Source organism: Cibotium barometz, chromosome 14 (genome assembly GCF_041138505.1).
Source record: "Cibotium barometz isolate CiBa-2024 chromosome 14, ASM4113850v1, whole genome shotgun sequence".
Classification (NCBI taxonomy): Eukaryota; Viridiplantae; Streptophyta; class Polypodiopsida; order Cyatheales; family Cibotiaceae; genus Cibotium; species Cibotium barometz.
The window spans coordinates 55,553,129-55,569,919 of NC_141059.1; the positions used below are offsets into that span (position 1 = coordinate 55,553,129).

The 16,791-nt window shown below is 47.7% G+C and overlaps 1 protein-coding gene across 3 annotated transcripts in view; it reads right to left on the minus strand.

Moving 5' to 3' along the window:
• SWEETIE (HEAT repeat-containing protein) overlaps nucleotides 1-16,791 on the minus strand; it is a 147,147-nt gene that overhangs the window by 99,338 nt on the left and 31,018 nt on the right. For all 3 annotated transcript variants that reach the window (XM_086808885.1, XM_086808884.1, XM_086808886.1), the window contains exons 2-3: nucleotides 15,073-15,280; nucleotides 14,874-14,980 (exon numbers count right to left, since the gene is read on the minus strand). In XM_086808885.1, the coding sequence (XP_086665011.1) occupies nucleotides 14,874-14,980; nucleotides 15,073-15,280 (315 nt within the window). The remainder of the gene's footprint in view (nucleotides 1-14,873; nucleotides 14,981-15,072; nucleotides 15,281-16,791) is intronic.

A 16,791-nucleotide genomic window follows, 5' to 3' on the forward strand; every position in this document is an offset into this window, starting at 1 on the left:
GAGAGAGAGAGGAAGTATCGTGGCTGTGTGGCAACTGTATGGCTGTGTGGCACTTGTGTGGCTGCGCAGCCCATATGAGGGAAGAAGCCAGCCGAAAGAGCCCTTGAGCCAATCATATGCAAGTATGCGCAGGCACGTATACGCGTGTACACGCAGATGGGCAGGTATGCGCGCACAGGCAACCACTCCTCACCGCGAGCCCCCATCCCTCCCTCGGCCTCTCCAGGATACTTCGCCAGACCACCCACTGCCCCGGGGCAACGCACCTGGGTAGGCCAAAGCTCAGTCCAGCGGCTGTTCCACCGCCACTCCGGGCCGGTGGAGATGGCGATCCTTGCTTCGCCCGCCACAGAGTTCTCTCCAGCCTCCCCTGGGGGGCCCCCGCGAGTGATGGGGCTACCAGTGGATTACGGTTTTTTCAGGTGCCTCCAGCTGGACGCTGGCCCATTCGAGACACTGGTCGCGCCCTTGCGAGTTTGCGTGGTGTGCCATCCCTCTCGTTCTCCCTCAGTGGTGAGCAGCATGGTGGCTTTCTCCTTTCCTCTCAGTGTTGCCCCAGACACAGCATGGGATAGCAACTCTGTAGAGGAAGTTTTGCGTGATCAGATACTGGAGTTTTCTCACCACTTCAGTGACCTGGGGCTCACGGACCTATTGCAGACCCGATTACACTCAGCCCGCATGAGCTTGTTTGGTATAGGAGACTGGCGGGCGGATCCGGTCCACACCTCAGTTGACGCGGTGCTTCTGATTCTCCTCCATGCCGCCCCGAGGGTGCAGCCTACCTTTAGATACATATATGCAGAGGATTGGTCTCACGCCTATGCCCTGGATAGGGCGAAGGCGGAGTGGGGCTGGACACAGAGACAGGTCACCCTCTTTTTGGAGAGACTCCGCACCCGGACAGACAGTGATTATTCTCCCTCCAAGCCGGCGCCCAAGACTCACAGAGTGGAGGGCAGATCATCCGGGCCGGCTGAGAGGGGTGAGCCAGTGGAGGCTGCTTCACTTGCCATAGCTCATCCATGAGGATCCTCTCATGGAACATCCAGGGTCTCGGTGGACATCGCTGCTACATTGGTCGGGGCAGACTTCGCCAGGAGATCCAGAGGGCTCTCGTTGGAGGACCCATAGATATCCTTTTCATCCAGGAGCACCACCTTTCTGCCGGGAGTACCCGCACCTGCGGGAAGATCTTGCCAGGCAGGAGTCACACTTTTTGGTCACCGGCATATGGCTCCCAGGGGAACCAGGGTGGAGTATGCATCTCAGTCAGCGAGCAGCTTCTATCCGAGGTTGTGGACTCTGGCATTCTGGTCCAGGGTCGTGCACAGTGGATCATCCTTCGGGTTGGGGAAGACCGCATTGGCTTCCTCAACTTCTACGCCCCTAATGGGGCGACCGGGAGAGCCGAGTTCTGGAGCACCATTAGGCAGTCCCTCCCCTTGGCAGACCACTGGTGCCTCGGAGGGGATTGCAACATGCTGGAGGATGCAGAGGATAGGATGGGGGGCAGCCAGGAGACCATTCATGGGCCAGAGCTCGCTGCCTGGGAGGAACTAGCGCTACAGGTGAGAGGCCAGGATCCGTGGACTCTCCCGGAGTTTGGCAGGTTGCAGGGGAGTCTATCTTTCTCGCGCTCGGATAGACGGGCCACAGGAGTTAACCTTTCCCGCATCGACAGGTTTTACATTGATGAGTGGGCCTGTGATAGAGGTGGCACAGTGGGCATACTTGCAGGCTCCTCGTTTTCAGACCACTTTCCAGTGCTTCTCCAGATCGAGGACCCCACGAGAGGAGAGCAGGGCCAGAGCGTCCGGATTCCAGATTGTCTCATAGAGGAGCCCGAGATTGCGATCAGAGTTGAGCAGGTCTGGCAGGAGCTACAGTTCAGGAGAGGATCGGCAGCCAGCGATCTTGCCAGTGGCTTGCAGGAGATCAGCCAGATGCTCAGACAGGCTGCCTTGGACCGGCTGGAGGCCTTCAGAGAGCAGGAGAGGAGCCTACGGAGGAGTCTAGCGTCCCTCCAGAGACTCCAAGAGAGGGATCCTACGAGCCCTTGGATCTCAGAGCAGATGGAGTCAGCTCGCACTGAGATCAGATCCATCGAGGAGAGGAGGGTGGAGTTCCGATTCCATGCTCGGGCTTCTTTTTGGACACAGGCTGGAGACAGAGTGACTCGAGATTTCTTTGAGGCGACAGGGCCTCGCTTCAGACGAGAGGGTCTCAGGCGTCTTCGGCAGGCTGATGGCCAGGTTGTGGTGGATCCCCCCAGGGTTCGGGCTATAGCCACAGATTTTTACAGGGATCTTCTCTCTGCTAAGCCAGCAGATGACAGGGTGAGAGAGGCTCGGGAGGCAGTCTGGAGCTACACGAGACCGGTTGTGCCGGCCCATTTGCAGCACTCCCTTCTCTCCCCCTTCTCGGATACGGAACTGGAGAAGGCTCTTCACGCATTACCTCGGGGCAAATGCCCAGGAGAGGATGGTCTTTCGGTGGCTTTCTTCCAGAGGTACTGGGGCCTCTTACATAGGGGCTTCAGATTGGCATTCCTGGAGATTATGGAGTCAGGAGTCATGCCGAACAGCATGGCAGAGGGGTTGATCCACTTGATCCCCAAAGAGGGAGGAGACAGACTGGAGATTAGACAGTGGAGACCGATCACCTTGCTAGGCACGGCCTACAAGGTCCTAGCTAAGGCGATCAGTAGGCGGCTTCAGCCTCACCTTCCGGACATCATCCACTCCACGCAGACAGGCTTCATCCAGGATAGGAGCATTCTGGATAACATTTTCTCTTTCTGGGAGGCTACGGCTCTGGCTAGATTTCGACAGGAGGATCTGGCAGTGCTCCTTCTCGACTTCGAGAAGGCATATGATCGGGTGGACTGGGCCTTCTTGGAAGGCACTATGGAGAGGATGGGCTTCCCCCCTCAGTGGATCCATGGGGTCTCTGCACTCTACACATCGGCTCATAGCCAGGTGCTGATACAGGGCGTGCGCGGAGAGAGGTTCCAGCTCTCGCGCTCGGTGCGGCAGGGGTGCCCCTTGGCGCCCTTTCTTTTTCTTTTTGTGGCGGAGGCCATGAGCACTTTTTTGACGGCACAGGATACACGTTTGCGGGGCCTCCAGCTTCCCATCCGCACCTCGGAGTTTGCGGATGAAACTGCTGTCTATCTTCAGGGAGGTGAGGAGAACCTCCGCCGCTTCGCCTTAGCCATGGACAGGTTTTGCAGAGCTTCGGGCGCCTTGATCAACTGGCACAAGTCGTGTGGGTTGTGGGTCAGCTCTATGCCCCCCCCGACTTGGAGGCCAGTTGACGGTTTTCAGTGGCTGCCCCCTGGCACTACAGTGCGTTATTTGGGATGCTATGTGGGCATTGACATATCTCCGGAGCAGCAGATAGCCCCCCTTCTTCTGAGCATTCGGAAGAAGCTTCTGTATTGGAGTACCGCTCGTTTATCTCTGGCTGGCCGAGTAGTTGTGGCCAACCAGGTTCTGCTTGCTACTATGTGGTACATCACTTCTTGCTGGGCCTTCTCTCGGGCGTGCATTGGCCAGGGTGCAGAGGCTCATCAGGAACTTTCTTTGGTCCGGTGGCGACGACGGGCGGCCCGCCAGGGCCAAGGTGGCATGGGCGGTGATCACTCAGCCGAGGGAGAGAGGCGGCCTGGGCATTGTTGATCCTATTTGCCAAAGCCGAGCATTGCTTGGCAAGTTGGTAGTTCGTGGCCTCCTGCCAGGCGCTGAGCCGTGGAAGGAGTTTCTTGTTTCCAGGATGCTCAGCCGCACCCCTTCTCTTAGCGGCCCCTAGACCCCCAGCATCAGGTGGATCTTTACAGAGCAGCGATCCAGAGGAGTGGGCCTTGGCTTCGAGGAGCGTTTTGCAGCTAGCCTTCTGAGGGCCTGGGCGCATCTGAGGCCGTCACTCTTCCAGACTCCCCCGGGCACCGATGAGGAGCGCCTGAGGCAGCCTTTGATCTGGAACCCCTTGATTCGTCTCCCCAGTGGCCATATGGTTGGATCGCAGTCTCACGTGTCGTGGGGCCCGCTGAGCTCTGGCCCAGCCCAGTCCCTAGACGACTGGATAGGTTTTCTGCAGCTGCCTCTAGAGGCTCAGGAGAGGAGACTCAGTGGGATGAGGGGCAGAGAGTTGATGAGACAGGACATTGAGGCGGCCATCCCCCGGGAGTGGCGGACCCCAGTACAGGACCCTCCACCTCCACAGTGGATGGGTGCCTTCACTCGGCATGAGATCCTTCTAGCGGTCTGCGGCACAGCGGAGAGAGTCGCCCCACTCACTTTCGAGGTGGGAGAGGGTGGCCAGCTTCAGAGGACACGACTAGATTTGGATGGGCTCCAGGGATGTATTCTTCAGAGGGTGCGGGTGGTCGGCTTTCATCAGAGACAGTGGCATGTAGACCCCTCACCGGCCTCGATAGGGGAGGACTGTTCTTGGAGATTATGGGCTTGGGACAGCAGGCCTCTTATTCGCCTTCAGTGGGATCCAGGTGAATGGTTTTGGCGAGATCCCTACTTGGCCCCTACCAGCCCAGGCATCCCCTTTTTTCAGTACACAGCGAGGCTGGGGCGGAGGATTCAGAGACACAGGATAGCGAGCACCCCGGCGGCGGCCGAGCATTGGCGGCAACAGGGGCTCTCCCCTGCCTTTCTTAGGGACTTCTGGCAGCGCCTTTGGGCCAGCTTCCGGCCCCGGAAGGTGACGCTGTTTCTCTAGCTCACAGCACATAGAGGACTGGCTGTGGGGGCTTGGCTAGCTTTCAGCAGTCACCCAGCGTCCTGCCCTCGGTGCGGCCATGCACAGGAGTCGCAGCGGCACTGCTTATGGGATTGCCCACAGGCACAGCAGGTCTGGCAGCGCGCTCTCAGGATGGTTTTTGCAGGCTCACCAGGTGAGATGCTGGTGACGTGGGGTGCGGTGGCTTGGGCCACGGACAGCGGCCCGGCCCTTGGATATGAGGACGTCCCTGGCAGTGCGACCATCCAGGTCTCTGATAGAGCGATGGCGGTGGTTCCGACGCCAGACTTCTCTTCGGCAGCCCCTCAGGAGGGGGTCGGGCACAGATGGGAGTTGATCAGCAGCATGACGGCTTGGCACATTTGGAGAGCCCGATGCAGGGAGGCCATTGACCGCCAGGCGACTCCACCGGCGGAGGTCATACAGGCCCTCTGGGTGGACATCATTCACACCTTGAGAGGTCACTGGGGGAAACTCCAGGGCGACTCGGATCGCATGAGAGGGCGCCGCAAGGCTTTCCTTCGCACTTGGCAGCCTGGCCCTTTCCTCACCGCGAGGGGCGAGGATGTCACTTGGCACTACAGGCCTCCAGTTTGGCTTTTCTCACCTCCCACATGTACTACTAGGTAGCCCCCCCCAGAGAGCGGCCAGCCACGGGGGTGGAGCTCAGGAGTTCACTGTGTTTTTTATCCCTCCTTGCGAGGTGAGCTTTGTAGCCTTATGGCGTTTTCTCATTAACTAATAGAAGGATCTTTTTTCCGGGGGACAAAAAAAAAAGTCGTTGCGCAGATGCAGGCTTTACAGAACTCCATCTCTTTGTTGACAACTACCCTATCTACTCTTTCGGGTATGGATACTTTGGCATCTGCTTTAGGCCCCAATATTACTCCGGAACAGTTTGGGGGCGAGCAAAAGTAGCGTACGAAAGAGATAGTGGACACTTGGCTACGTAAGTGGCAAGTCCATTTTCAGTTTCATTCATATGACGATGGCAAAAAGATCCAGTTAACAGCAAGTTTCCTCTCAGGCAAAGCTTTGCTTTGGTGGAAAGAACTCAACCCTAAACCAACGACTTGGGCACAATTCGAAGAAGTCTTCAAGAAAGAATTCCTCTCATGAAAGAGGATGACTATGATATTGTTGCCCGGTTTGCTACTCTGACCATGACCTCGCAGAACCTCACTTATGAGGTCTATCTCCAAAAATTTAGAGACTTGCAGATGAAAGCTACGAAGATGGATTTCACCACTCTTTTGGGTTTCTTCGTAGCCGGTTTACCCGACTCATACCGTTTACAAGTTAAAAACAATAAATGCAAAACTTTGGACGAGGCCATTCATTCCGCTCGTATCTATGATGATACAATGATCTCTTTCAAATCTAAACCCGTGACCAAGCAGGGGAACAAGCACAAAAGGAAGTTCTCCGCACCGATGGCTAGCACGACAAAAGGAAAGTCTTCAGACCAACCTTCAAAGAATTCTACTTCGACCCCAGCAAAGAAAAAACGTCTCCGGAGGGACATTGCTTCATCTACGAAGAAAAAGGACATATGCATAACGAGTGTCCGAAGTAGAAGAGTGCCAAGACCAACGCAGGACCCAAGCCAAAGGCAGCTAACCAGTTGTCTTTGACAGGTACGTCAGTTACTGTACTTTCTCACCCTAGTTCATGTTCTGATTGTATATTCAACTCTAAAGTTTTTGGCTTGCATGAACTTCTCCAAGTTTATGGAGAAGTGAATGGCCATAAAATACATATTCTTTTGGACCCTGGCAGCTCACACGATTTTGTTAATTACAAACTTGTGCAAAAATTGGGTCTTGACACAACACCCTGCGATCATACCTATGAGGTACGCCTACCTGTGGGTCGGCAAGTATGGGATCGAAAGGTGGAGACACTACCGATCCGGATTCAGGACTACGAAGATACTCTAGAATGCTATATTATGCATCTAGAGCATGTAGACTTGTTATTAGGGATTGAGTGGTTTAAGACTCTTCAAGTCCAGATAGATTGTTCTAGTCATATTTTTTCTTTTGAACATAGGAACACCCAGTATAGTATCTTAGGTGATTGTATTCATCCCTCTCAGGAACCTCTTGTAAATACAATTGATTTTGGAAATATAATGGATTCTTCTTTGTATAATGCTTTCCATTGTGTCTTGATTCCACTTTCTTCATTTCTCATGCCTTTTATGGATGTCAATGAATTAAGTGTGTTTGAAAGCAAAGAATTAAAGAAGATACTTGATTTGTTTCAAGATGTATTTCCTAAGGAACTACCATCAGGCTTACCAACTGAAAGGACAATAGATCATCGTATTGACCTGGTCCCTGGTACTCACCCTGTTAGTATTCCATCTTACAGGATGAGCCAAGCAAAGGAAGATGAGTTGGCCAAACAACTCGAAGATTATTTGAGGATGAGCCAGATCCATCCAAGTAAATCACCTTGGGGTGCACCTGTGTTACTCAGGAGAAAGAAGGACAACACTCAGAGAATGTGTATAGATTACAAGAGATTGAACAAGCTGACAATTAAGAACCGTTATCCTCTCCCTAGATCAAATGACCTGATTGACCGGTTAGCCGAAGCGAAGTATTTCACCAAGATAGATTTATGTACTAACTATCACCAGATACGTATTCATGAAAGGCATGTCGAAAGAACCGCCTTTCAGACTAGGTATGGCCATTATGAGTTTCTCGTATTACCTTTTGGGTTAACCAATTGTCCAGCCACTTTCCAGCAAATGATGAATGATCTTTTTCGTTAACATTTGGGAAAATCTGTGGTTGTGTTCCTCGATGATATTTTGATATATAGTCGTACTCTTGAGAATCACGTTAGACACCTCACGATTGTCTTAACTGTTTTAAGACAGAATCTATGCTAAATTAAGTAAATGTGAGTTTTTCATGACAGACATCATTTACTTGGGACACAAGATCACTAGAGATGGATTGAGCATTGACTATGACTGAGTTCAGAAGGTTCTAGCTTGGCCTATACCGCAGACAATGACACAACTTCGTTCTTTTCTTGGTTTTGTTGTTTTTCTTCGGAAATCTATGCGGGAGTACTTTCAGCTCACACTGTCGATGACCAACTTGTTGAAAGGTCGTGGAAGTAAGTCGAATCAGCCTATCACTTGGAATAATGATCTGGATATGGCCTTCAGACTTTTGAAAGATAAAGTCAAGGAAGCACCTCTCTTAGCATTACCGTCGGCCTTATGTTCTTGAGACTGATGCCAGTGACTATGCAATCGGGGCTGCTCTATTTCAAGATGGTAGACCTATTCCTTTCGAGAGTAAAAAGCTGGACAACACTCAATTTCGTTGGCCAACCCTTGAGAGGAGCTTTATGCTGTCATTCACGCTCTCAAGGTTTGGAGACATTATTTATATGGCTCCAAGTTTGTGGTATTGACTGATCATCAGTTAATCAAGTATGTGTGTAATGCCGATGATTTGAGAGGAAGGAAAGCTCGATGGGCTAAGTTAATGCAAGATTTTGATTTTGAAATTCGTTATCGAAAGGGGTCCATGAATAGTGTCGCAGATGCACTTAGTCCAATTAGAGAGGTGAATACTTTGTTGTTCACCGAGATTTCTATTGACTTATTTCAATCATTGAAAGGGCTTTGCAAGACTAATAGTTATTTTGGTCCATTTTGGGAGAAGATCCAGAACGGGAGCTCATTGATTGACCAAGACTCAATGACTCGGCAACCTACTATTCAGGCTGCAGTGGATGATTCGGAATGGTTTACTATTCCGTAATGAAAAAATTTGTGTACCACAGATCTCGGACATTAGATCCAAGATTCTTAAAGAGTGTCACGACGCCCCTTCTGCTGGACACCCTGGGGTACACAAGACATTATCGTTAGTGAAACACACTTTTTATTGGCCAAAGATGGAAGGGTATGTAGAAGATTATGTTCTGAGAAGTGTCAAGTTTGTCAAGCAAAAAAAGCTGAACGCTTTAGATAGGCTGGGTTGTTGCATCCTTTGATAAAATATAGAAGCAAGAGCTAGAAACTGAAAACTAGAAGTGAAATAAAACAAGACTGAAAGACAAAGAGTTACCTTAAGATGAGTGTAGACAAGACACAAGCTAGATACTTTCATTGATATGAAACCCACAATATATAGATGAGAAGTACAAGATTGAGTAGACTGACTTATGGGACAATTATAGAGGTGCCACATGGCACTAGACTCAAGACACAAAAGACTCAACTGAAACTAGACTAGAGAAATAGTACACCTAGTGTGCACTTATTTTCAACACCCTCCTTAAGTGGACACTAGGAGGAAGACAGAAAGACAAGACTAGAAGACAGATATAAAGACCTATAGACTGAGAGACAAGACATGAGAGACAAAAGATCCTGAGACACCCCTCCTCAAGTGATATCCTCATATGGGTCCACAAGGGTAGGGACAAGATGGATCTAAAACAAGACACAGTCAGATTGATAGACAAATAGACAGACAGACAAGACTAGATAGACAGAAGACTGACTGTAGACCTGACTGTAGTCAAATAGATGGACCTTGAAGACATCCCCTCCTCAAGGGAAATCTCTGCCTCTTGGGTAGGGACAAGAGAGAGGTCAAAAAGCATAATGAGTAAGACACTAGAACCCCTTGACCTACATCATCGGTGGTCAAAGTGGTAGACAAGAAAGGTGAAGTAATCAGAAAGCCCACTCCTCATCATGTGAGGAATGAACAGCAAGATCTGCTGATGGAGATGCTGCAGCAACATGGGCTGAGGTAGATGCAGGGGCTGATGTAGAGGTTTTAGAGTAGCAGTCCTGCTCCCGGTGATTATCACGGCCACAAATGTCCCGGTGATTATCACGGCCACAAATGGTGCATGGATGAGCCTTGAAGCAATCCTTCTCCATATGATTAGTTTTTCCACAATGGGTGCAAGGCTTTCTTACCTTAGAACCTCCTTTCTTTGCTAAAAATACAGTGTCAGTTACCTTTTGTTGTTTTGTTCTTTCCTCTTCTTGGAGAGCATTGATGATACCTTCAAGAGTAGGATTATTGTGATACTTGAAGGTAGTGACAAGAGTAGCATAGGTGTCAGGTAAGCTTTTGAGAAGCACAGCAATAGCAATATCTTCGGAGATGGGAGACTTCACTGATGCAAGCTGAACCATAAGACTGCGAAAATAATTGACATGAGAGGCTATAGTAGCTCCCTCCTGCATATATAGATCAAAGAATGAGATCATAAGTGCAATCTTAGAGTTTTTAGAGCGGGGTCCAAAAAGGGTATCCAAAGTGATCCATGCTCGAGAAGCAGACTGTATGTCGGAGATGTGATGAATGTAATCATCTCCAAGACCGAGCAAGATGATAGCATAGGCTTTGTCATTCTTGGCAGTGGGAGCATAAGTGATAACTTGCTCAATGTCGGAATCTTCAGGAGCAGCATGGTGAACAACATCCCAAAGACTTTCTTTCATAAGATGGCACTTGATTTTGATTTGCCAAGTATGAAAGTTGGACCCATTGAATTTGTCGATAGACATGAGAGAATGAGTAGAAGAGGCCATGTGGGAAGGTCTTACCTTTTGCTAAAATGCAAGGGCAGTGTCTATTCCCTTACAAGATTGCAGAAATGAAAGAAAAGATCCAAACTGTTTTTAGAAGCCGGCTCTCTCACCACTTGTCAAGGCCATAGCATGTGACAGCCCATCGAAGCATGAGGAACTAGCAGTTTGCAGATATGAGGATAAGAAAAGGACTGACCAGCAAACTGAAGGAGACAATGCACAGTACCTTGTAGACTCTCCAAGAGAGAGCGATGGCAGAACTGAATGCAGCAAATAGCTCGTTAACAGGAGGAAAGTCGATCTGCAGCTGCCTCTAGATGATGCGCACCCTTGAGTCGATGAAGAAGGCAGCCAAAGGAGAGCAGTAGCAGCTCCACGAAAACGAGCTGTATGAGCCTGAACACATACAGGAGTCCGCAGTAACTACTGGAAAACAGGCCGGAACAGGGCGGACAGAAAGTTCAGGCCGGCGGGCTTGTTCAGAATGTGAATAGGCTGGTCCTAAAAGCTGAGCGCAGCTAGGGAGATGGTGGCATGAAGATATGGCGGGCAACACAGACAGGAGCAGCCTGCTCTGATACCATGATAAAATATAGAAGCAAGAGCTAAAAACTGAAACTAGAAGTGAAATAAAACAAGACTGAAAGACAAAGAGTTACCTTGAGATGAGTGTAGACAAGACACAAGCTAGATACTTTCATTGATGTGACACCCACAATATATAGGTGAGAAGTACAAGATTGAGTAGACTGACTTATGGGACAATTATAGAGGTGCCACATGGCACTAGACTCAAGACACAAAAGACTCAACTGAAACTAGACTAGAGAAATAGTACACCTAGTGTGCACTTATTTCCAACATCCTTTGCAAATCCCGGGTAATAAATGGAAAAGTATTTCCATGGATTTTATTACTAGATTGCCAAGAACACGTTAAGGCCACGATTCTATTTGGGTTGTGGTGGATCGCTTGACAAAAATGGCTAGATTTTTACCGACCCGGAAGACCATTACAGCTACGCAATTAGCAAGGCAGTTTATCGAGCAATTGTTTAGATTGTATGGGTTACCACAGAACATAGTCAGTGATAGGACTCAAAGTTTACAAGTGACTTTTAGAGACTTGTTTTTGAGAAGTTGGAAACAACTTTGAATTTGAGTTCCTCATATCATCCTCAATTTGATGGCCAGACTGAAAGAGTGAATCAGATTTTGGACGATATGCTTCGAGCATGTCTCCAAAAGACAGAGTTCATAGGAGGATTATCTTCCTATGTTAGAATTTGCATATAATAGTACTAAGCGTATAAGTACAGGTTTTAGTCCTTTCATGCTTATGTATGGTTTTCAACCTAGATCACCTGTTACAGTGGAATTTTCAGGACTTCAGCATGATGCAGCACGTAATTTTTTGCAAGATATGCAAGAAATGTTACAAGTTGCGAAAGAATCTATTAAAAGTGCTCAAGACAAAGACAGATTTTATTCTAATAGACATCGTTCACCCAGAGAGTTCTCTGAAGGAACGATGGTGTATTTGCGAGTTCCCAAAGATTCCGAGACTTTACAGACAGGTTGATCTCCGAAATTATCCCCTAGATACTGTGGACCATTTCGTATTACACGACGGATTGGTTCAGTCGTATATGAATTGGATTTGCCTTCTCATGTAAAAGTTCATCCTGTATTTCATGTCACTAGACTTAAGGAAGTACTGGGTGGAACAAACCAGTTAGTTACTCCTCAAGAAATCATAGATGTCAAGGACATGACATTTGTTCCATACAAACTTGAAAAGATTCTTGGATTTCATGAAAGACGATTACGTAATACTCTCATCACAGAATACAAGATAAAGTGGAAGGATCGTGTTGAGGAGGACGCTACATGGAAGACATTGACTACCCTTCAGAGGAATTACCCTGGCTTGAGAGCCTATAAAAGGGTGTCCAAGGGTAGTCAATAGTTCATAGAGTCTCGCGTGTCTTTGTGAGAGCTCTATGGTCAATAGCCTGGATCTAGTGCAGACGTGCACCTGCTTTATGCAGCCAAGGCCGGCAGCAGTCTCGAGACCTGCGAGGGTAGCTTCGTGGCGGTATGGGACGTCACGAGGTAGAGATTGATCGGTACGTCCATCTAGTTAGCTCAGCTCGTGGCTCGGTGGGGACAACCAAGACTTGTGGGCCTGCCCACGGCTGTCAAGGTTGGGAGGTGTGTCAGGCCTGCACCCCCTTCACGTTTGTTTGGTTTGTTTGCAGGTTTCAAGTCTTGTACCAGGAGCGTTCTACGAGGAGATCCTATGGGGATTTGACACAAAGTGGGGAGCTGGTTACACGAAACATTACCCATATGAAGCCTATTTTGTGAACTTGAAAGGTAGGATGTATTTGCCACAATGACGCAACGTCCCTTGCCACATTACCAAGGATTTGCAGATTTGCTAACCCGGTCTGTAGCCGTCAGTAACGTCTTTCCCAACCTCAGTGATAACCTCACCATCATGTTTTGCTTGTATTATTATTGCATCAAGCCATCTACTTGAAGCAAAGATGGGTAGTTGTGCAAGCTCCAGAGAATATGGTAGGTTTCTTGTTGTTCAACGACTCCTAAAATTTTACCGGGCAATGATATATTGTGTCTCTTGACCTCCTCATATCTTTGAATCCATTTAACCATAGCATTTGAGTTCAAGACGCAAAATTTATTAATCTTCTCTCGTAAGGTGCCATCTAATCCTCTATTGATAACATCCCAAATATATCATTGCCAACCATGTCTGTCCACACACTTGTCTACCCCACACAAATGTAACCAGCACCAATGTACTATATTATAGATACACCCAATGTACACTGAATGGCAACTGAGGAAGGTGCCAAGTGTACCACTGATGCAAGGACCTGCAAAGATACTGAAATGACGAGGAGGAGGTACAGAAAGTATCTTAAATGATCGTTGTTGGACGGAAGAAAATCGAATTTGAGAGTGATCACGGTGTCGAATGTCGATGTTGTCACCACGAGAAGGTAGTCCGAAGACTCTCAAATGTACCCCCGAGCTTGGTTCAACCTTGTTTTCGTAAAGCTGAAAATTTGCCAGAGGTTTTTGGAGGCCCAAACGAACTCCAATTTGTGAGACTCTGAAGGCGACGACGAACATTGTGATATATATATAAAAATATTCCTCAAATGTGGCCTTGCATAGGTGGTACCGGCACCAACGGCTGAGCAACAATGGCTGCATTTGACTGAGCTGCCAAAATTTGGGCGGCGCTGGCGGAAATCACCAAATCGAAAAATTGATTTGCGGGTTCTCAAATTAGATGTTGGGTGAGCTGGCTATGTATATGTGGTTTTGCGGAGCAAACCCAAAAACAGGTAAAAACCTTCTTCTGAAAATTGAGTGCTGCCATTAATGCTGCGTGGACTGAAAATCAGCCCTGGGCTTTACCAAGAGTAGGGTTTTCCAATGGAAACCCTTGTTGGAGCCTATAAGAAGCCTAGTAGGCTTCCTTTGAAGCCAAGGAAGGCGACAAGATAAGCTAAAAATGCAAACACAAGCTGCAGCCTGTCTGTGTGCAGCAAATGAGCTGAAAATGGAGAGAGCAGCCAACTGAAGATGCAATGAGGGAAAACTAAGGCAAAATTAGAAACCCTAAAAATGCAAGAAACCCTAAAATTGAAACCCTAATGCAAGCAAGCAGTCAGAAGGCAAGTCCCAATGGAGGAGAACTCTACCGTGATATCAAATGTTGGATGACTTGCAGATTTAGGGTTAGAGTTTGCAACAGCAAAGCGTGAACACACACAATGATAGTCTCGGGAAAGAGAGAGAAAAAAAACCTCCTAGTAAGGGAAAAAGTGCCCCGGCCAACTAATTGTGTTCACCACATCACTCCAAGTGCCATAAATGTGACTCTACCATCTCAGTATACTGCCCAATTCCCATTCCTTACGGACCTTCTCCATTGAGGCCTTTCTGTGTGCCACCAGTGTTGGGGTCATATCCTCATCCAGGTAGATTTTCTTACCCTTCAAGGCTACCGTGGTATCGAGACATCCCTCTTCGCTGCACCACTTTGGCATTTCAAATCTTTTTGAGAGCTTCCTGTTGTTGCTCAAGAGATTGCTTATGTGGGCTTAATGTCATGGGCCAACAGATGAAAAAATCTGCCTGTTGAGCTGCAGATTTATGCTCAATATGACTGCATGGTGAAAGACTGATAATATCTAGGGATGGAGGTTGAGAAATTCTAGCTTGGCAGAAGGTACAGTCTTGCCATTAAAAGAATGTAAAACACCTAAACTTGGCAGGTTGAGAAGATCTAGGGATAGAGGTTGAGAAAATCTAGCTTGGCAGAAAGTACAGTCTTGCTGTTAAAAATATGGAAAACACCTAAACTGACCATTTTCTGAAGGTTTGTTTCTCTGCATCCATAACCTTCCAAAAGTTTGCTTAACAGAAAAAGTTGTGGCCTACCAAGGTTTTCTTAACCCAACGTTGAAGCCGTGACTTGAACTTACCTCTGGAAATCTCATCAACTTGACCACAACATTGCTCGTCTCGGGGAGCCCGGAAGTAAGCTTCTGGCCAAATGAGCGATACAAGGCACCAAGGCAGTTTCCCAATCCTGGAAGTTCAAAATATTTACACCTTAAAAAGTAGAAAGCCAAAGGTTGATTAGAAAACATGAAGTTGGGATTCTTCAGGTCAAGGAAGCACCAATGTAGCCCGCAGTGTCTATCTTTCTGCTTTCTAAAAGCCAACCCTGCAAACTGCTTGCTCTTGAATATATGGAGATACTGTCTCCTTTTGTGATTATCTGTATAAGAGCTTTAGCAGAAAGACGGCGAACAGGTGGTCGGACTCCAACAAGAAGTAAGGCTTGCAACGCATCCTCACATTTTCGTTGGCAACCAAGAATTGTCTCCTGATTCATAAAACATGAAACAATCTAAGAAAGGAGAATAATTCAAACCTCAGATAAGAAAAATAGTGTGTCACGTGCTTGCATGTGTGCATGCATACCCATGTGTAAGCCTATTGGCTAGATGCGAGCATTTAACAGAGAGAAAATGACAGCGGTAGACTGAAATCACACCACACAAGCACTTCAGGTAACCGATTATTAATCTGCACATTAATGTGTCAACAATGCTACAAAATTCAAAAGAGTTTTTCACAGCTAACCGTAAACATAAGCGAAAAGGTAACCAATTGCAAGTTGAGCCCAGTTTGATAGGAAAACACCAAGCTTTTCCCAAATGCTCTGGCTGCCTACTGCTGTAACCCAACCTCAAGTGCACCCTTGTAAACTCTCAAACTGTTTTGACTGCTAAAAAAAGGCTGATGATTGATGACTGAAGTGGGGGGGGGGGGGGGGGAGAGAGAGAGAGAGAGAGAGAGAGAGAGAGAGAGGGGGGGGGGGGAAATGACGGGGGCCAATGCCCGACCTGTCGCCCAGCCAGGCCTCCCAGCTGTCCAACCTGTCCGGTGCCCAAGCAAAATGTCCAGGGCCAACATAGTTATGGCCCAAAACTTGTCAAAGCTCTGCTAATCTTGTGTGGGTGTGTTTCATGCTAGCCCACTTGAACTGCAGCTGTCCTAAGCTGCATGGTCTCCTACTAAGCTCACAATAACAGGCGAGACTTGTCCGTGAACTAGTCTTCATGAAAGCAATCAGCTTGATGTATCAAATAACCCTTAAAATTGAGGAGATAAAAAGTTTCTTCCAATGAAAGCCTCTCATACTAATGAAGAACCACATGTTCTAGAACCACAAGTACCTCTTGAGTCACAGGACAAAGAAATAATAACAATCATCTCATCACATAATCCTCACTTATATAGCTTTTTCCAATAAAAGCTATAATTATGGGGTTATTAACTTATAAACCTCATTATCGACAAATAAGCCTTATCCCTTATAGTCAGCCTATTGTTCCTAATCCATGGGTCCCCTCACCTGCACATTACGTCGACTAACCTTATAGTTAGTGTCACGTACATCACATACTTCCCCTCTTCAAGCATTTACATCCTCGTAAATGAATCTGGGAAAATCCTACTAGCTATCCGACTCCCACATTGGGTTAACCTCTACCTTATCTTTCCACAAATCAATAATCATATACAAGCTTAGATCAAAGCTTCTAGTTCTTGGAAATCCAATGTGCAATCCATCTCATGTGGAACAAAAGATAGAATCCTCAACAACAACAAGTTCAGCTAAAACCCTCAATCTCCAATCTTTCCTTGAGTCAAGAAAATTGGACGAAATCCTCAAGTCAATGCTAGTTAAATTACCTATCCACATCAACATCATAGTACCTAGGGGATAACATAACATACTTCCCTGTTCACAAAATCATAGAACTGTTAGCTATTTCAATACACAAGTATATACAAGCATCCTCATCCCGGATAGTACAAAATTGTGTT